The sequence below is a fragment of the Salvia miltiorrhiza genome, chromosome 1 (genome assembly GCF_028751815.1).
Source record: "Salvia miltiorrhiza cultivar Shanhuang (shh) chromosome 1, IMPLAD_Smil_shh, whole genome shotgun sequence".
Lineage (NCBI taxonomy): Eukaryota > Viridiplantae > Streptophyta > Magnoliopsida > Lamiales > Lamiaceae > Salvia > Salvia miltiorrhiza.
The window spans coordinates 73,059,217-73,079,385 of NC_080387.1; the positions used below are offsets into that span (position 1 = coordinate 73,059,217).

At 35.6% G+C, this 20,169-nt stretch overlaps 3 protein-coding genes across 5 annotated transcripts; 1 reads left to right on the plus strand and 2 right to left on the minus strand.

The window, feature by feature from the left end:
- The first annotated feature begins 1,244 nt into the window (after nt 1-1,244).
- Nucleotides 1,245-2,589, plus strand: LOC131005965 (uncharacterized). Of its 2 annotated transcripts, none has more exons than XM_057933096.1 (3): nt 1,245-1,525; nt 1,649-2,056; nt 2,225-2,589. In XM_057933096.1, the coding sequence occupies exons 1-3, from the start codon at nt 1,420-1,422 to the stop codon at nt 2,581-2,583; spliced, it is 873 nt and encodes a 290-aa protein (XP_057789079.1). In that variant the 5' UTR covers nt 1,245-1,419; the 3' UTR covers nt 2,584-2,589. The 2 variants fall into 2 exon arrangements, with proteins under 2 accessions (XP_057789079.1, XP_057789080.1); XM_057933097.1 differs by having other exon boundaries at nt 1,261-1,362.
- A 10,480-nt stretch (nt 2,590-13,069) lies between these two features.
- LOC131005970 (uncharacterized) lies at nt 13,070-14,510 on the minus strand. Its single transcript, XM_057933105.1, has 3 exons — nt 14,011-14,510; nt 13,683-13,822; nt 13,070-13,610 (listed from the first exon to the last, which is right to left on the minus strand). The coding sequence occupies exons 1-3, from the start codon at nt 14,192-14,194 to the stop codon at nt 13,107-13,109; spliced, it is 828 nt and encodes a 275-aa protein (XP_057789088.1). The 5' UTR covers nt 14,195-14,510; the 3' UTR covers nt 13,070-13,106.
- A 1,133-nt stretch (nt 14,511-15,643) lies between these two features.
- On the minus strand, nt 15,644-19,375 carry LOC131005882 (uncharacterized). 2 transcript variants are annotated; one of them, XM_057932993.1, is made up of 9 exons: nt 19,260-19,373; nt 18,507-19,018; nt 17,731-17,841; nt 17,554-17,652; nt 17,370-17,480; nt 16,875-17,163; nt 16,612-16,751; nt 16,326-16,526; nt 16,058-16,197 (listed from the first exon to the last, which is right to left on the minus strand). In XM_057932993.1, exons 1-9 carry the CDS (start codon nt 19,366-19,368, stop codon nt 16,192-16,194), a joined length of 1,578 nt encoding a protein of 525 aa, XP_057788976.1. In that variant the 5' UTR covers nt 19,369-19,373; the 3' UTR covers nt 16,058-16,191. The 2 variants fall into 2 exon arrangements, with proteins under 2 accessions (XP_057788975.1, XP_057788976.1); XM_057932992.1 differs by having other exon boundaries at nt 15,644-16,526; nt 19,260-19,375.
- Nucleotides 19,376-20,169: the final 794 nt, after the last annotated feature.

A 20,169-nucleotide genomic window follows, 5' to 3' on the forward strand; every position in this document is an offset into this window, starting at 1 on the left:
ATAATTTTCATGCTAGTTCAATTCAATTGGAATTCCTCTCTCAATAGAAAATAGTTGTAACATATCGTTCGTCCATTAATAATTAATGAAATAGGAGATTACATTTAGCCACATTAATTTAGGATTTTCGTCGAGCACCTCGTAGGTGCTAACATATGGCTGAAGTATTGTTTAAAGAATGTTTATAAACATTCTTTTGTAATATGATATTTTTTATAATTTTCTTCATAAAATAAAATATTATATATAACAAAAGATTAGGGAAGGGCTACTGAAAACCATCCATTTCTGCATTAGCCAATCCCCCTCCTCACATTGATATTTTATTGAACTTCACAATGTGAAAATTGTAATAAAATGATACTTAAGCTGCAAAATGAGTATGATAAAAGAAGAAGAAGATGATGAAATTGTAATAAGAAAAATAAGAAGGGAAAAACGAGAGTTACAAATAAGTCTGTTATATTTCCCTTCAAATAAAAAAAGAAAAAGAAAAAAGAGTCTGCTATATTGGACTTGGTCCGCATAATGTAGACTTGTTTGAAAGAGGCATTTATTATTGACAACTTGTAGAGTTGCAGAGTTGTTTTTTTGTCCTTCAGTGGACTTATTGACGGATTCTTCGTTTTGGAATGAGATCCAGTGTACCATAATTTTATATGTGTCACTATATTTTATTCTTATATTTATTATTATAAAAATATTTTTTATAAAATTAAAAATTAAGTATAATTCATATGTGTCACTATGTTTCATTCTTATATTTATTATTTTAAAAATATTTTTCATAAGAATAAAATTTATTATAATACTATGAATTATATTTAATTTTTAATTTTAAAAAGTATATATCATGACTTTGAATTTATCAACCTATTTTTTTGGAGGGGGAGGGGAGCAGTGGGGTTTGAACCTTGGACCTCACTGTTCGCATACAGGAGTTCGCACTGCTTGGTGTCTCCTTCGAGACTAATAAAAGTGAAATTAAATGATAAAAATTAATTATATACCCTAATTTTGATAGAATAAATTCCCTAGTTAGTAATCACAAAATTAAACTATATCATTTGAAATTAAAGAAAAATAATTAAAAAAGTAAACAAAATTAAAAGTGGGGCACAAAATGAAACATAAAATTTGGTACACCGTACACGTTTTGAGTCAATGTAACAACAAAGTGTTGGACAATGTTGTAAATACACAGTAAGGCCAACGGGGCGTCTATATATACATAGCTCCTGTCTAAAAGAGTGCGTAAGAGAGAGATGGAGAGACCTGAAGAGAGAGAGATAGAGAGACACCAATGGCGACCAGACGTATACAGCTGGATTGCAGAAGGATTATTTCATGAGAATCATCATGGTACAATTCTGCTAATCCTTTTTATCGACATTTATATTTCATCTTAATCGTCTGTTAATGTTGTGGAGGGATCTGAAGACAGAGATAGAGAGACACCAATTGCGACCAGGCGATCATATAAACAGGTGGAGAGCAGGAGGAATATTTCCTAAGAAACATCATGGTACAATTCTGCTAATCCTTTTTATCGACATTTATATTTCATCTTAATCGACTGTTAATGTTGATGCATTTATGCTTATTCTGGTTTCTTAATAACCTGATGATAGTACTATAAAATACTCAGGTATCTACATGGGTGATGACCGAGTGGTGCACTTCACTAGAAGAAAGGAACGTTCCTGCCCAGCTTGTGAGATGCTAGAGCATGGTGATCGTGACAGGGGAGTCATCGTATCTTGTCTCGATTGTTTCATAGACTCGGGATTGCTGGGCCGTCGTGAATACGGCGTTAGCACGGAGGGCATCGCAGAATCCGATCCGGTAGAGTTGGTGCTGGAGAGGGCTGATCAGTCTCTGCTTGCAAATTATAATAATGAATTCGGGGAATATGATGCATTGATTAGGAACAGTAGTGAAAAATTTGCATTCTTCTGCAAAACTGAAGGATACTCAGGACCATGGTATGATTATTTACGACAACGAGGCGAGTTGCAACCAGGCGATCATATACGCAGTTGGAGAAATCGGCATGGTACAATTCTGCTAATCCTTTTTATCGACATTTATATTTCATTTTAATTGACTGATGAGCAAACAAACTTTGAGTAATTTGAATTATTAATTAATTAAGCTCTAAAACGCGCTAAGAATATATTGTTAGTGCGTAAAATAAAATTAATTAGTACTACAAAATTCTCAGGTATCTACACGGGTAAACACCTCGGTGTGCACCGAGTGGTGTACTTCACTGGCGCTCGAGAAAGGGAAGCCTGCTCATCTTGTCGTAGCTCAACTGCGTATAGTATTCGTAACAGTGGAGTCATCGTATCTTGTCTCAAATGTTTCCTTCACTCGGGACCGGGCACCTATTTTTACAATTCATTGCAATTTTATAGACGCCATGTGAACAATGCAGCACATGAATCCAGTCCCGCGGTGGTGGAGAGGGCTTTTAGTAAGCTTTTTGAGAATGGATTCGGTGAATATGATGAAATTACTAATAACGATGAACATTTTGTAATCTACTGCGAAACTGGGCATCCGCCTCCACGACCGTAATAACCGGTTAGTCTTTTTTCCAACTCAAGGGTTTTTTCACTGAGTTTTTTCCAAAAATGTTTTTATGAAGTTCTGCTCTTAGTTTGCGTTTGTGTGTTTTTAAGATTTTCTAGGGTTTTTTTTTTCATAAAAACTTGGGTACAACCGAATTGACTCGCATCCAAAATAGAACTCTCTCCGTCCATGAAAGAACTTCCTAGAATGGAGTGGCACGAGTTTTAAGTTGTTGAATGCATTGAAAGTGATGAAAATGTGTTACAATTATTATTGAGAGTTGTGAAAAAGTGAAAAGTAAGTAATTATAAGTGGTGGGTATAGTCCAATAATAGGTATGAAGTTTTTTTTTTGGACGTCTCAAAAATGAAAGATAAGAAGTTCTTTCGTGAATGGAGGGAGTATTATTTATACCGTTTGAGCCAAGATATGAATTCGAATCAAGTTGGAAATAAGAATGCAAGTGAAAGTACAACCTAATTGTACTCAAAACCTTTTTTATTATTAGTCCGTCGCCAAGTGCGTCCCCACATCTAAAGTTAGGGGTGAGCATTCGGTTATATGATTCGGTTTTTGCTAAAACCAAACCAAACCATATTTTAGTTCGGTTTATAAAAAAAACCGAACCGAACCGAATTAACCGAACAAACCGAACCGAATTAACCAAAATTTTTATAATTAAAACCGAACCGAACCGAAAAACCGAATTAATCCGAAGAAAACCGAAATTTTCGAAAAAAAACCGAAAAAACCGAAATTTTTGAAAAAAAAATCGAAAATTCCAAAAAAAAATTATAAAATTAAAAAAATATTAGAAGTTAGATATTATAAAATTATAATTAAAATATTATATATATATATATATTTTTATATATATATTATAAATATAATTCGGTTTTTCGGTTTTGTTCGATTTTAAAAAATCCGAACCGAACCGAACCGAACCGAAAAACCGAAATTTTATGGAAAAAAAAACCGAACCGAACCGAACCGAAAAACCGAAAAAACCGAACCATATTTTAAAATTTCGGTTTGGATCGGTTTGGTTATTCGATTTCGGATTTTTTGCTCACCCCTATCTAAAGTCATAGATCCCGCGAAAAAGGATAACTATCATAAAAATCTCTTTTACAATCTAACGGGCGTAAATTTTTATTCCCCCTTTTTTCTAGAAATTCCGAGTTTCTTGTGGTTTCTCCCCGTTCACACAATTTCTACCACACATATTTAAGTGGACTATGTGTCATCATAAGTAATATTTTGAAATACTTATTATGATTATTTAATACTGCAAATTAATTATAATTTTATTTACAATTTTAAGATTCAAAAAAGTAGAATTACAACATAAATTACAAATATATTGAAAGTTAAATCTATACTATATTAAAAAGAGAGTTTCCTTATTATAAAATTTAATTAGATGGGACCCTTGCTCCACTTTAATTATTTTAACACTCACATAAAAGATGAGATCTTTATTTCACTCACAACATATCCAATCACATTATTAAAACCTGTATCATTCTTAAATGGATACTAAAAGCCGGGACAAAGGGAGTAATATTTAACCGGTTAATTAATTGATTATTCGATTTAGCCGATTGATTACCGGTTAAACCGAATAACCGATATATTTAAAACCTAATAACCGACAACTGAATCGAACCGGCAAATTTCAGTTATCGATTAACCAAAATTCCGATTCAATTACTATCACCCCTACTCAAACCTCTCACATCATCAACAATCTCAATTTTTATTTATTTACTATGAAAATATCCAAACCACATTTTCAAGGGAGTTAAGACTTAGGAAATTATGATGCTAACACTATACTAAAATATAAACTATACATTGACTCAAAACGAAGAATCCGTCAATAAGTCCACTGAAGGATAAAAAACAACTCTGCAACTCTACAAGTTGTCAATAATATATAAATGCCTCGATCAAACAACTACTACATTATGCGGACCAAGTCCATATATAAATATATAACAGACTCTTTTTCTTTTTTTCTTTTTTGAAGGGAAATATAACTGGTCTGGATTGGGTCTGGTGTGATACAATTATTTAAATATTTAATAAGGTATTTATACGAATATCGAATGGAATCGAATACTTTCAAATACGAATACCAAAATTTCGAATTGAATACCGAATCGAGAAAAAGTATTTGATTCATTTACAATCCTACTTCAAACACATACATTCTAATTCAATATATATATATATATATATATATATATATATATATATATATATATAGGGTTAGCTTATATTGAGATTTTAAATATTTTGAGATTTTGAGATAAATGAACATATCAATAAATTCTTTGAACATAACCAATATAACTGATGAACATATGAATCTATTTAATTTATTTAAAAAACACGCCACTTGTAGGGATTGAACCCTAGACCAACCCGCGTTCATAAAAATTAATTGACAAGTTCATCAAAATGTACTTATATGTTCATTTATCTCAAAATCTCAAAATATATATAAATCTCAATTGAACCAATTCCTATATATATATATATATATATATATATATATATATAGGGAGAGGTTCAAATAAGAACCACTAAATAAAATTAGAACAGAGAACCATTTTAAACCATTCGATCATCAAGATCTACGGTGGATGCATCATCTTGGTGGATGAATGCAGATCCTGGGTTCGAATCCTGAAGGGAGCAAAAAATTTATTATTTTCGGATGCATTAAATTTAATAGCGAATGCATTAATTTATATAGTAGATGCATTGATTTTAATGGTTCTTATGTTCTCACGATAAGTGTGGTTCTCACTATAACCGCACCCTATATATATACCTATATATATATATACCTATATATAGGGAGTGGTTCAATTGAGAAACTCAAATGTGTTGAGAAGTTGAGAAGCAATGTAATAGATGAACATGTTAGTACATTTTGATGAACATGGTAATTAGACCCTAGATCAATAAATTCTTTGAACATACCAAATATAACTGACGACCATACGAATCTATTTAATTTGTTAAAAAATACGTCATCGCCAAGGATCGAACCCCAGATCAAACTCGTGTTCATAAAAACTAATTGGCATGTTCATCTATTAGATTGCTTCTCAACTTCTCAACACATTTGAGCTTCTCAATATAACCTAACCCTATATATATATATATATATATATATATATATATATATATATATATATATTCAAGAGCCATAACATCATGAACTCAATTCACCAATGCATGTAGTAAACCAGGAACAACCTTCACCTTCTCTCCACTTCCTCCATCACCAACCTTAATGTGTTGAAAAATAACTGTGACGATTTTGCAACCTTCTGTAAAACTGGGCAAGGCTGCGACCGTAATGAGACGGCGCGTGGCTATGGTCAAGCCTCCGTCGTCACTACAGCTTGACGCCGAGCCAGGCAGGCCATGGATCTTAAACTTGTAATGTCATTCACTTGTGTAGGTTGAGGGACCAAAATTGATGTGGAGCTGTTTGCGGGTGTATTCAATTCAGATTCTTAGAAATTCTTAAAAATCTTGTGGTATTCAATTAGGACTTTTAAGATTTCATTCGAATCTAGTGATATGGAAAATTCCATCGACTTTTAATGATTCTATTATTGATAGACTTCTTAGGATTGCAAATGCCTTAGTATAAATAAAACAATAAATCTATGCACACACTAATATAATAAGGAAAATCTTGATTTATTTAATTTATTTTTTAAAATAAAAATAAGATTTAGTTATTTTACTATATTCTCTACATTGTACTTATTTTTTTTAAAAAAAAATTGCATTTTTTTAATAAAAATAAAAAAGTTACCAAAAAATTACAAAAAAATAATTACAATGTAGAGAATATGATAAAATAACTAAATCTTATTTTTATTTTAAAAAATAAGTTAAATAAATTAAATTATTTTTTATTTAGGTAAATTATGGGTGGCCACAATGTGCTTGTTTAGCATTATTCTAAATAAAAAATCATTGCATAAATCTCTTCTCTCCCAACAAGATTTTGACGTATTGCTCTCCTCACAGAAAAAAAACGAAAGATGTTCTAGGAGGGCGTCCTCGGCTGCAAAACCATCTGCAAAATTGGGCAAGGCTGCAACCGTAATGGCTCTGCTGTCCCTATGGCGGCTTGACGTCGAGTCGGGCAATGGATCTTACCAACTGAGTTGCACTTTGTTGTTTTGATGCGTACGTTGAGTTGTTGATGAGTCGAGAGCTACAAGAAGTTTTTCTCAATATTTAATCATGAAGAAAAGAACATTGATTGTCAAGAAGAAATAACATTGGAGGATATTGCAAAAAAAAAATTAAGTCCAAATCTGTTTATATTGTTTTTTTTGTTTTGAGGTAAGCTTTTATATTGTTAATGCTATTATATTCACAATCAATAATATTTCATATTGTGAATTATAGAATAAAATCTAAAATTCACAATTAAGTGTATTTTGAGTTGTGAATTATAGTATAAAAATTTGAATTCACTATATATTGGCATATAATTAAAAGGGTTATTGTTTTCAAATTTTCAGCATTTTTAAAAAAAATGTCATTTTTATACAAATTGAATGATGGAAATACTTAGCTAATTGGTGACCATCGACCAATATTTTTTAATCCAACTTTCATAGAAAAAAAAAAGGTACGTTTCGATCTTCTTTTCTGTCTTCCTCTATGCAAGTTGCATGTCATATCCCACAACCACTCTTATATAATACATCCGTCCCATGAAGCAAGACCAAGTTCTTTTCGGCACAAGAATTAAAAAATTGGTATTTTATGTGTTAGGTGTGGTAGGTGAAAAAGTAAAAAGATGGATAAAGAGTAAATTTTTTGCTACTTTTAAAAATTGGTCTTATTTCGTGGGACAGACAAAAAATGAAACTTAATCTTGCTTCATGGGACGGAGGGAGTAATTAGTTTTTGTTTTGCAGCAACAAGGAGTCCAACAAAAGATATGTTGTCTATAAAAAGGTTGCCTGCCTGGGAACATTCAAATTGGTAATGCAACCTAATTAGATCCTATCTGTTTAATAAAAAAAAATGCAAATTGATGGTATTAAAATACCCAGGAATTGGTCTTGTGAGTCATTTTTAATTGCGATATTCCAAGATTAGTTGACTGCATCTTCATGTGTCAGAGTCACATCTCTTATTGGCTTAAAGTCGATGGTAACATGTTGACTTTGAGTATGATCATATATAATAATTTTATTTGCATTATTAATTAATATAATAATTATATATTTTGGTTTTATTTTTAATTATCTACATGATAAATTTAATTGACTTTATAATTATAAATAATAATTAAAATTACATTAATTGAAATTAGCCGTTTAACCTTTTATTACAAAGCAAAACAAATGAATGAAAAGGAAAAAATAAAAAACAATATATATCACGGAGGGGGTATCAGTTTAAATGGTTTTAAAAAAGTTTGACAATAATTGAGCTGAGAAGTCTAGTAGTTTACTACTTTTAAATTTTACTAGCACAGATGATGTGCATTCGCACGTAAAAAGGGTTATTTATAATAAATACATTTTTATATGAAATTAAATTTATATTTATTTCCATTTTATAGTATTATTTATCATTTTAATATAGTTTTTTATTCATATAATCTTTGAAAATTGTAATATGATAAAACTCATAAAATTGAAAAAAAAAACATCTAAACTTAAAAAAAAAATTAATTAATTAAGAATCACCTAATTTTGCCATCACTAGAAGAATATAAAAAAAAGACGGAGAAAAAAAAAGAAGATTGATATGAAATTCTCATCGTTACATAATTAATTTTTAATTCCACATATTCTAGTACAAAATTAAACTTCTAAGAGCATCCGCAATGGGGTTCCTTGATAGCCTACTTGATAGTGGGTGTGTTATTGAGTAGGTAGTGCTGCATTGGGGTTTCTTGATAGCCTACTTGATAATATTAGTTTTGATTTTATGTTTTTCATTTAAATTTTATTGCATAATTTAAATAGCATATTTTTGTAATAGTTAAATACTGGATTAAACATAAAATTTAAAATTACTTAAAACATAAAAAAAATACATAAAAATTTAAAAACACCTAAAAAAATACATAAAAATTCGAATAAAATTCGAATTTTCCAATTTTTCCTTTTTTTTTTTTCCTTTTTTTAATTGGGCGCGTGCATTGCACGCGCCATCCATTCCCCCCTTCAAGCATACCCGATAACTCGAGAACTCCTCGAGGAGCTCCCCCCCGCATCGCGCTCCTCGACCGGCTCCCTCTCCTCGAGTACCCACTCGAGTACCCGCGTTGCGGGTGCTCTAATAAAACTAATAAATAAATAATTTGTATTGTAATTCTAAATTATTAAATTTACAGAATAAAAAATAGTAACTTATGTAGATGAAGAGTTCTAATGGATACATACTACTACTTAAATAACTATTAAAATATAAAATATAAATTAGGGTTAATACCGTGAAAAACCATGAACTTTGGTGCGATTTCAAAACTTTCCATAAACTATTTTTTTTATCCAATTTTTCATGAACTTAAGGGGTTGAACAATCTTTCCACGATTTTCAAAAATCCCCAAATTGAGTGCTGACATGGCACCGCCGGACGAGAACCAAAACGACGTCGTTTCATTGGGGGTAAAACGACGTCGTTTTTACCTTAAATTCCACATGGACAGGTAGGCGGCGCAGCCGTAGGCGCTGCTGGCGTTGAAGGCGACGTTGACGGTGCCGGAGGATTCGGCGACCTCGTTAGCCCAGCCCATGAAGAAGTCGGAGATTATGCAGAGCGGCGGGGCGCCGTCTCTTGCGGTTATATCGCGGATTAGGGCGCGGAAGGGGGGTTGGAGGGAGGTGGAGGCGCGGAAGAGGGTGGCGAGGAGGTGGAGGGGTACGGCCTCCGAGTTCTCTGTGTCCGGAGGGAGGCTGTGATCGGCGGCGGAGAAGAGGAGGTCGGAGAAATGGATTTGGGGGTTGGAATTGGATGTGGAGGCGGCTCTGAGGTAGCGGACGTTGAGTGGGGTGGTGGCGATGGTGATTGTGAAGGGAAATCGTTGGGCGATTTGATTGGCTAAGGCTAAGAATGGGATGAGATGGCCTTGCGCCATGAACGGCAGCATCACTATGTGCTGCTCATCTGCAACTCCCATTTTCTCTGCAACTTCACCGACTTGCAGATCTGAAATTTTCGTCACAATCCTCCAATCCCAATCCTCCACCGACTTGCAGCTTTCGTCCTCCCAATCCTCCACCGACTTGCAGATCTGAAATGGGAAAATTTCCACCGACTTGCCGGAAGAGCAGATCTGAAATGGGAAAATTTAAAAACCCTAGGTAGTTTGTAGTTTGAGAATTTGGGAGAAAATAGAGGAAAGAAAGAGGGAGAAGAAAAGGCGCCGGCCTCGTGACGCCGGAGGCGCCGAAAACCGGCGACGTCCGCCGGAGGAGAGCGAGAGAGAGACAAGAGAGAAGAGAGGGAACGTAGAGAGAGAGAGAAGGGTGAGGAAGAAGAAGAATTAGTTTTTTTTTGTTTTTTTTTTATATATTATTTTCCATGTGGCAATTTTTGGTCCACATAAGCGCCATATCAGCTCGTATTGCCTAAAAATTGTCATGTCAACCTGTTGCTTCATCGAAGGAAAAATTCGTGGAAAAATTGTTCAGGCGTTTAAGTTCATGGGAAATTGGATAAAAAAAATAGTTCATGGAAAGTTTTGAAATCGCACCAAAGTTCATGATTTTTTACGGTATTAACCCTATAAATTATAATATATTTTTAGATTTATTATATGTATAATATACTACTCCTTAAATTACACAATTGACCTTAAATTAAGTATATATGGGGGGAGATAATAGGCAGATCAAATTTTGTAAAATAAGGCTCTTTTATAATAGGTATAGATAGATTTGAGTTTAAATTTATTTAAGACCATTATCTTAGGGCTATTTGCAAAAATAGGCCACTATTTTTCGGACTTGCAAAAATAGGCCAATTATTTTAGTTTTTGATATTTTTAGGCCACAGGCCCACATGTGTACCCAATCAGGCTATTTAGGGCCACATTTTGACCCCAAAAAATGGCCTATAAATGCTGAATTGAGCTCAAATGTGGCCTAAAAATGCCAAAAACTAAAATAATTGGCCTATTTCTGCAAGTCCGAAAAATAGTGGCCTTTTTTTTGCAAATAGCCCTAAAATAATGGCCTTAAATAATTTTAAACTCGATAGATTGAGTTTAAATTTATTTAAGGCCATTATCTTAGGGCTATTTGATAAAATAGGCCACTATTTTTCGGACTTGCAAAAATAGGCCAATTATTTTAGTTTTTTGTATTTTTAGGCCACATGTGTACCCAATCAGGCTATTTTGAGCCACATTTTGACCCCAAAAATGGCTTATAAATGCTTAATTGAGCTCAAATGTGGCCTAAAAATGCCAAAAACTAAAATAATTGGCCTATTTTTGCAAGTCCGAAAAATAGTGGCCTATTTTTGCAAATAGCCCTAAAATAATGGCCTTAAATAATTTTAAACTCGATAGATTGAGTCTAAATAGCTGGCTACTTTTGAAATCACAACCTTGTCAAATATTCAACAAAATTAAATAGTTATGAACAAACATCATGAACAAACCTATTCTCAGACAAAGACAATACAAATATGCGATACTGCAATCCAATTTAAAAGATTTGATCTAAAACAATGTCTCGGAACAGCTATATATACAAACCTTATTTGATTAGTTGAATATCGTGATTTTGTATTATTATTTGAATACTAACCCAATCGAATATATACTAGCATTCAAAATCAAACACATACATTCTAATTCCACATATATTCAAGAGCCATAACATCCATGAACTCAATTCACCAATGCCTGCTGTAAATCAGGAACAACCTTCACCTTCTCTCAACTTCCTCCATCAACAACCTTAATATTCTCTTCCTCATCAACACAACCGCCGCACCAGCTGCTCGAGGCCGGCCTCCAAATCGCTCAACGTGATGGTCAACAGCTCGTCGCCTTCGGCCTCAAAGCTGACCCTAGAATCAAGATTCTCTCTGGCATTGTTGATAGAGATGTCAAAAAAGCCCGAAACCGACGGGTCGACCCGAATAGACCGATAAAAAAGGTGGGTTAGGGCTGAAAATTTTTAGCCCGAAAAAAATTGAGCCCGAATGGCCCGAACCGAAAATAGCCCGAGCCCGATAGGGTTGGCCCGAAAACCGAGTGGGTTGGCCCGATTAACCGAACACTTTCTTAATAATTGATTTCTAAACTTTAATACTTTACTTTTTAATTTGATAATAACATTTTGATGCTTGTATAATATGTTTTGATTTTTTCTAACGATTAATAATAAATATTTATGATATAAAAGTCAAAGAAAGATAGTAATTTATGTTATATCTATATACAATTTTTATTGGAAACAAAGTTAAAATTAGATATTATGTAAATTTGCATTAAAATAACACTAATTTTTGTATCTAAAATAAGGCGAAATATTTTGATTTAAAAAGCACGACATATTTTTATTACAATAATATGATTATCCATATAAAAAATTATGCATATAAAAAAATCGTAAATTTGTGGGCCCGTACGGGCTAGCCCGAAACCGAGTGGGTTAGGGTTAGGGTCGAAAAATTTTAGCCCGAAAAATAAAAAAACCGACTAGCCCGGACCGAAAATAACCCGAAACCGAATGGGTTGGCCCGATTGACATCCCAGTACCCAATCGAATATATACTAGCATTCAAAATCAAACACATACATTCTAATTCCACATATATTCAAGAGCCATAACATCCATGAACTCAATTCACCAATGCCTGCTGTAAACCAGGAACAACCTTCACCTTCTCTCAACTTCCTCCATCAACAACCTTAATCTTCTCTTCCTCATCAACACAACCGCCGCACCAGCTGCTCGAGGCCGGCCTCCAAATCGCTCAACGTGATGGTCAACAGCTCGTCGCCTTCGGCCTCAAAGCTGACCCTAGAATCAAGATTCTCTCTGGCATTGCTGTAACCCAATCGAATATATACTAGCATTCAAAATCAAACACATACATTCTAATTCCACATATATTCAAGAGCCATAACATCCATGAACTCAATTCACCAATGCCTGCTGTAAACCAGGAACAATCTTCACCTTCTCTCAACTTCCTCCATCAACAACCTTAATCTTCTCTTCCTCATCAACACAACCGCCGCACCAGCTGCTCGAGGCCGGCCTCCAAATCGCTCAACGTGATGGTCAACAGCTCGTCGCCTTCGGCCTCAAAGCTGACCCTAGAATCAAGATTCTCTCTGGCATTGCTAGCATTCAAAATCAAACACATACATTCTAATTCCACATATATTCAAGAGCCATAACATCCATGAACTCAATTCACCAATGCCTGCTGTAAACCAGGAACATTCTTCACCTTCTCTCAACTTCCTCCATCAACAACCTTAATCTTCTATTCCTCATCAACACAACCGCCGCACCAGCTGCTCGAGGCCGGCCTCCAAATCGCTCAACGTGATGGTCAACAGCTCGTCGCCTTCGGCCTCAAAGCTGACCCTAGAATTAAGATTCTCTCTGGCATTGTTGAGCATATGATCCACCTCGCTCGACTTCCTCTCTATAACCGACTCCACAGCATCAAGACTGCAGCAGGAATCGAGCTTAAACCCGCACAACCGGCTCTTCTTATCCTGCTTGCTCATCTTCAGCAGCAGCATCTCCGCGAGCTCCCTACAGCTGAAATCATCGAACTGGAAGAAGTGAGTTACCCGCCTGCAGAAGCCTTCGTTGCAAGAGAAGACGCCCTTCATGGGGTTCGTGTAGCCCGCGAAGATCACAAGTAGATGGCCATCCTCCAACATTGACATGATCTCTTCCAGTGCTTCCTTGCCGAAGTCATAATTTATGTCTGAAGCTAGACGATATGCTTCGTCCACAAACAAAATCCCACCCATTGCTTCTTCAATCTACAAAGATACAACTAAATGCTTTATCCAACTTTTATATTGACAGCAGATTCTTTGAAACACAAGAAATACCTTTTCCCTAGTCTTTGGACCAGTTTCGCCGATATATTCCCCGACTAAATCCGTTCGTTGCACCTCCGTTACCTTATCAGAAGACAGAACACCAACACAACAGAGTAGCTTTCCTAGGATTCTTGCAACTGTAGTCTTGCCTGCAAGAATATATATATATGTAATATTGGTAATTCTGATAATAAGTGGTCTCCTGTGAAACCGATTTCATGGCTTTCATAATGACACTACTTCAACATACAAATGACACTTTATAATAAAGTGTCATTTGTATGTTGAAGTAGTGTCATTGTGAACCTGATTTAAGCAAGGGCCGGGGGCATGGTACCTGTCCCGGGGTTTCCAAGGAAGGCCATGTGAGGCGGTTTCCTGGGGCCGAGGTCTACGCCCGTGGCACGGCGCTTCTCGTCCAAGAGCATGCCCTTGGCCCATTTTCGAAGCTGCAGCTTCAGCTCGTGTAGTCCTACTATCTTCGATAGCTCCAACTCTAATTCATCCATCTTCCCCTTCATCCCACCGTTGTACTTAATATTGTTCTACCTAAGCTCACGCCCAATATAGTAATTAAGTCTTTTTCATAAAAATAGAATACATGAAAATGAAATATCAAATTGCACTTTAAAGTTTAAAAAATGTAGTACAATTCTCATTTTCTGGTTTTGCACCCCAAATCGTTACTGACAAGGCAGCCGGATTAACATCCCAAATCTACAATTACATGTTCTATATCTCAAATTGACAACAAACTTATCTGCTTCATTATGAACTCCTAACTTCCCTTTCAATCTGGCTGCCATGCCATGTCATTAACGAAATCTGTAAAAATAAAACGAATCTGAATATGATACTTATAGAGAAGAAATCTTACAGCATTTCTCCTTTCGTTAAGAGAAGAAGGATTTTGAGCGAGTGCAGTGAGATCTCCAGACTCGACGCATACATGAATGTTTGCGACCGACAAAGTCGCCGGCATCGGATTTGTGACCGACGAAGTCGCTGGCATCGGCAAAGATGAATTTTGAGCAAAGTTTGTGTATTTACATGCAATTTTCCCTAAGTATTAGTAATGTACATTAAAAATCTTAACATTATGTAGAGAATGGAAAAGATTGAAAATAAAAAATAATTTTCACGCTTGTTCAATTCAATTGGAATTCAACTTGTTTTTACCTTGCATGAGTGATTTCAAGAAACTCTAAAAGCTGCAAAATGAGCATGGCAAAAGAAGAAGAAGAAGAAGACGAAGAAATTGCAATGACAAATTAAAAATGACAAAACAATTAACGCAAATTATTGGGTGCGACCGATCGCATAATATGCGTCCAATTAGCAAGTAACATGTTGCATAGTATTAGAAATGGATATTGGGCTCATTCATCTCTTAAAAGGCCTTGTAAGGGAGATGATTGTCTCACCATATAAAGTGGCTCATGCCACTATCTCCAATCCAATGTGGGACACTTTAATACATAGTATGCGGTGGTCGCATGCAAGACCAACTGAACAATTAAAGACTTCAACTGAGACATGGCTCGATCTTTTTTCCATTCAATTGAGAAGATTTTTTAAGAATCTGGCAAGGTGGCTCATCTTTCCGTCACTGAATTTGTATAAAATGACATTTTAAAAGAAAGTTGTGTTGCTAAATCTATTTTTTTATTTTTTGGTATAATAAGGAAACTGTACGCTAGAGATCCAGCATACTATAATTGATGCATCTTGAAATTAGCGTTTAACCTTTTATTACAAAGCAAAACAAATGAATGAAAAGGAAAAAATAAAAAACAATATATATCACGGAGGGGGTATCAGTTTAAATGGTTTTAAAAAAGGTTGACAATAATTGAGCTGAGAAGTCTAGTAGTTTACTACTTTTAAATTTTATTTGCCTAAGCAGCAAACTTCTAATTAGCTGGCTACTTTTGAAATCACAACCTTGTCAAATATTCAACAAAATTGAATAGTTATGAACAAATATGCGATACTGCAATCCCAATTTAAAAGATTTGATCTAAAACAATGTCTCGGAACAGCTATATATACAAACCTTATTTGATTAGTTGAATATCGTGATTTTGTATTATTATTTGAATACTAACCCAATCGAATATATACTAGCATTCAAAATCAAGCACATACATTCTAATTCAACATATATTCAAGAGCCATAGCATCCATGAACTCAATTCATAATTCAACATATATTCAAGAGCCATAGCATCCATGAACTCAATTCCCCAATGGCTGCTGACTTTCACCTTCTCTCAATTTCCTCCATCAACAACCTTAATCTTCTCTTCCTCAGTAAGACGACCGACGCACCAGCTGCTCGAGGCCTGCCTCCAAATCGCTCAACGTGATGGTCAACAGCTCATCGCCATCGGCCTCAAAGCTGACCCTAGAATCAAGATTCTCTCTGGCATTGTTGAGCAAATGATCCACCAAACCTCCATTCATCTTACTCCTAAGCTTCTTGCTCGACTTCCTCTCTATAACCGACTCCACAGCATCAAGACTGCAGCAAGAATCGAGCTTAAACCCGTACAAGTGGCTCCTCTTCTTATCCTGCTTGCTCATCTTCAGCAGCAGCATCTCCGCGAGCTCCCTGCAGCTGAAATCATCGAACTGGAAGAAGTGAGTTACCCGTCTGCAGAAGCCTTCGTTGCAAGAGAAGACACACTTCATGGGCTCCTTGTAGCCCGCGAAGATCACAAGGAGATGGCCATCCTCCAACACTGACATGATCTCTTCCAGTGCTTCCACACCGTAGTCTGTTATCTCGTCTTCAGGTGTTAGACGGTATGCTTCGTCCACAAACAAAATCCCACCCATTGCCTCTTCAATCTACAAAGATAAAACTAAATGCTTTATCCAACTTTTATATTGACAGCAGCTTCTTTGTCAAGTGGATGTGAGGCACAAGAAATACCTTTTTCCTAGTCTTTGGACCAGTTTGGCCGATATATTCCCCGACCAAATCCGTTCGTTGCACCTCCGTTACCTTATCAGAAGACAGAACACCAACGCAACAGAGTAGCTTTCCTAGGATTCTTGCAATTGTAGTCTTTCCTGCAAGAATATATATGTAATATTGGTGTCATTTGTACGTTGAAGTAGTGTAATTGTGAAGCTGATTTCACAGGAGTTTTTATGTTCTAATAAAACATTTAAGCAAGGGCCGGGGCATGGTACCTGTCCCGGGGTTTCCAAGGAAGGCCATGTGAGGCGGTTTCCTGGGGCCGAGGTCTAGGCCCGTGGCACGGCGCTTCTCGTCCAAGAGCATGCCCTTGGCCCATCTTCGAAGCTGCAACTTGAGCTCGTGTAGTCCTACTATCTTCGATAGCTCCAACTCAAATTCATCCATCTTCCCCTTCACCCCACCGTTGTGCTTCATTGGCTCTTCCATATTTTGGCAGAGGCGCATCAGTTCATCGTTCTCGGCGACTCCTGATGGAATATAATTGAATGGAATCTTGCCTTCCTGCCCACCAAAACTCTACCTCATTCACTCAAAAGATGAATCAAGTATACTCCATCTCACAGAAACATGAACATTTTGCCGTTTTACCTTTTCCATTTATAATATACTTAGATTTGCAAATGTTCTTATTTTTGTGAGACGGAGGGAGTATGTTTTTTCACCCATTCTATCAGCCTGAGAACAAAACAGATACGTAACAAACATACATCATCTTGTGCTGAGAAATCAACATTGTGTTCAGACAACATCTTGACAACCGAGTTGTCTCCGGACCTCAGCGCGTAACCAACGGCGAGATGCAACGGAGTCTTCGACTTCTGAGACAAGATTCCAACAAATTAATACATTTTAGTTAGGCATAGTTTGAGGTAGCAAGAAATGATGTACTACATTGGTTCTGGCTTCGACGTTGGCACCGTGCTGAAGAAGCATCCTAACGGCGCCGTTGCATCCATTCTTAATTGCCTCGTGCAAAGGGGTCTCACCATACTGCGTGCAAATGCACATCATCTCTATTGTATGTATGTGTTTAATTTAATTAAGACAAGAAGGATGAGAGGAACGTACGACGTTGTTGGCTTCCAACTCCACCTTCACTGCTCCACTCCACTCCAACAAATATTTCATTACATCAACTTTGTTCTGACTAGCAGCAATATGTAATGGCGTCTGTCTCAACTGCATCCAAACAAATTCCATTCATATACTTGCTCCATCAATTCTATGTTTTCATTAATCTATATTATCACAAGATATTGGTGTAATTAATGTTCTAGCTAAGAACATGCCCAATGTATTAATTAAGTCTTTTTCATAAAAATAGAATATATGAAAATGAAATATCAAATTGTACTTTAAACTTTAAAAAATGTAGTACAATTCCGTCATTATATTTAGGGGTATTGGCCTCTAAATACTCGAACTTCTCTCATTTTTCTAGTTTTACACCCCAACTTTAAAATCTGCGAACTTTGTATTCTTTTTTATTTTGCACCCAGTGAATTTTTACCCACAAATCGTTATCTGCTTCATTATGAACTTCAAGCTTCCCTCTCAATCTGGCTGCCATGTTAGAAAGAATACAAAGTTCGGGTATTTATAAACAAATTTTAAAGTTGAGATGCAAAACCATAAAATGATAAAAGTTCGAGTATTTATAGGCCAACACCCCTTATATTTATAACTTGTTGGATTCACAATTATCCTCACTGTCTGTAATCAATAGATCAATGAAGCTCCACATTTGCCGATCCAACAATACACATAGAACAGTAACCTATATTAATAATTACGAAAATGAAAGTATCAATTAAAATGGAGATTAATAGAAAATGAAATCTTACAACATTGCTCCTCTCGTTAAGAGAAGAAGGATTTTGAGCGAGTAGCTTCTTCAGGCCAGTGAGAGATCCAGACTCGACGCATGCATGAATGTTTGTGGGCGACTTCGACGTGATTGCCGGCGTCGGAAAATTTGTATTTCCTACACGGCCGACGAAGACTTGAGCCCTATTCCAAGAGCGCCCAGTTTTGCAGTAAATTGCAAAATTTTCGCAGTTATTAGTGAAAAAATCATTATCTCTAAGCAGCTTCTCAGCCCTCTCCATCACCACCTCCACCGGACCGGATTCTGCAATAGTATTGAAAATGGGACCGTACAAAAAAAGGGCTATCGGGCTAACGCCGTACTCATAACGGTATAACTCTCCCGAGTTAAGGAAGCAATCGAGACACGATACGACGACTCCACTGTTACGATCAATATAATCTAACAAGTCACAAGCTGAGCAGCGTCCCCTTCTTCTTTGTGGAGCACTGATGAAGTGCACCACTTGGTCTTCACCCTTGTATATACCTGAGTAATTTATAATTTTGAAGTTGAATTGACTAATAAATAAAACTACACATTCCACGTACATCACACTTGTTTGCTCATCAGTCATCACAACATAACCATGCATCGATCAATAGTAAGACCCACAAAATTAAGATGTTGATTCATCAGTCATCACAACATATGCATCGATCAATAGTAAGACACACAAAATTAAGATGTTGATGATAAAAAAAAAAAGATTAGCTAAGCAGAATTGTACCATGGTACGCACAAAAACCTGCGCGGGTGTATATATGATCGCCTCGATACAAGTGGCGTCTCTCCACTAGCACTAGATTTGAGAGAAGAAATCCCAATCCCATATCCATCTCTCTCTCTCACACGCACTCTTTTAGACGGGAGCAATTCTTATATATATAGACGCCCATTGTAGCGATTAGGGATGTCAATCCAGTCCGAAATTCGTGGGCTGGCCCGATTATATTAACACACCAATCCAAAAGGGATAGGGCTGAAAAATTTTAACCCGATAAAAATTATAGCCCGATTAACACTAGTATATTTTTATTAGGATGATGCAAGATGTCTTCCGAGTGACTTGCGAGAGATTTTAAACGTTGCCAGAAAGAATTTCCTTGTTGGAGCTTATCATGTATATAGGGAAGCCAATATGGCAGCACATAGGCTTGCTCAATTCAGGAGCGATTGTTTGGAGTCCGTTTGTTGGACTCATGATTTCTCTAGTTGACTTAGAGATGTTGTTCATAACGATTTATCGTAATATATGATTGTTTTTTTCGCCTCGAGAAAAAAAATTGGCAAGACTAATTATGATTTAAGCTCTTAATTACTAAAAAAATTCAAACATATATACATATTATACAAATTTTGACATGCAATTATTTATGGTTGGCAAATGTAATTAGAAAATTGAAATGATTTAAATCTCTAATGTGTACATGTTCTAAAGTTATCTATATAATCTATATATATATAAAAAAATAAAAAAAATAAAAAACAGAGTTTTTCCCTCCATTTTAATCATTCAACATATATAACATAGTTTTAATGATCCATTAAGGAAGCTTATTGTTCACAATATAAAAGGTGTGTTTATATTACAATTTATTCCTAATTTGACTCTAGTAATAATATAATTATGTATTTTA

Excerpts from the sequence above, each read along its gene's own strand:
- LOC131005882 (XM_057932992.1), bottom strand. The coding sequence starts at position 19,368 with ATGGATATGGGATTGGGATTTCTTCTCTCAAATCTAGTGCTAGTGGAG. Across the intron at positions 17,842-18,506 it reads TTAACGAGAGGAGCAATGTT|TTGAGACAGACGCCATTACA; the intron begins GTAAGATTTCAT and ends GTTTGGATGCAG. Across the intron at positions 17,653-17,730 it reads AGTTGGAAGCCAACAACGTC|TATGGTGAGACCCCTTTGCA; the intron begins GTACGTTCCTCT and ends ATTTGCACGCAG.
- LOC131005965 (XM_057933096.1), top strand. The coding sequence starts at position 1,420 with ATGTTGTGGAGGGATCTGAAGACAGAGATAGAGAGACACCAATTGCGA. Across the intron at positions 1,526-1,648 it reads ATTTCCTAAGAAACATCATG|GTATCTACATGGGTGATGAC; the intron begins GTACAATTCTGC and ends TAAAATACTCAG. Across the intron at positions 2,057-2,224 it reads CAGTTGGAGAAATCGGCATG|GTATCTACACGGGTAAACAC; the intron begins GTACAATTCTGC and ends CAAAATTCTCAG.
- LOC131005970 (XM_057933105.1), bottom strand. The coding sequence starts at position 14,194 with ATGAAGGGGAAGATGGATGAATTAGAGTTGGAGCTATCGAAGATAGTA. Across the intron at positions 13,823-14,010 it reads CCTTGGAAACCCCGGGACAG|GCAAGACTACAGTTGCAAGA; the intron begins GTACCATGCCCC and ends ATATTCTTGCAG. Across the intron at positions 13,611-13,682 it reads GTCCAAAGACTAGGGAAAAG|ATTGAAGAAGCAATGGGTGG; the intron begins GTATTTCTTGTG and ends GTATCTTTGTAG.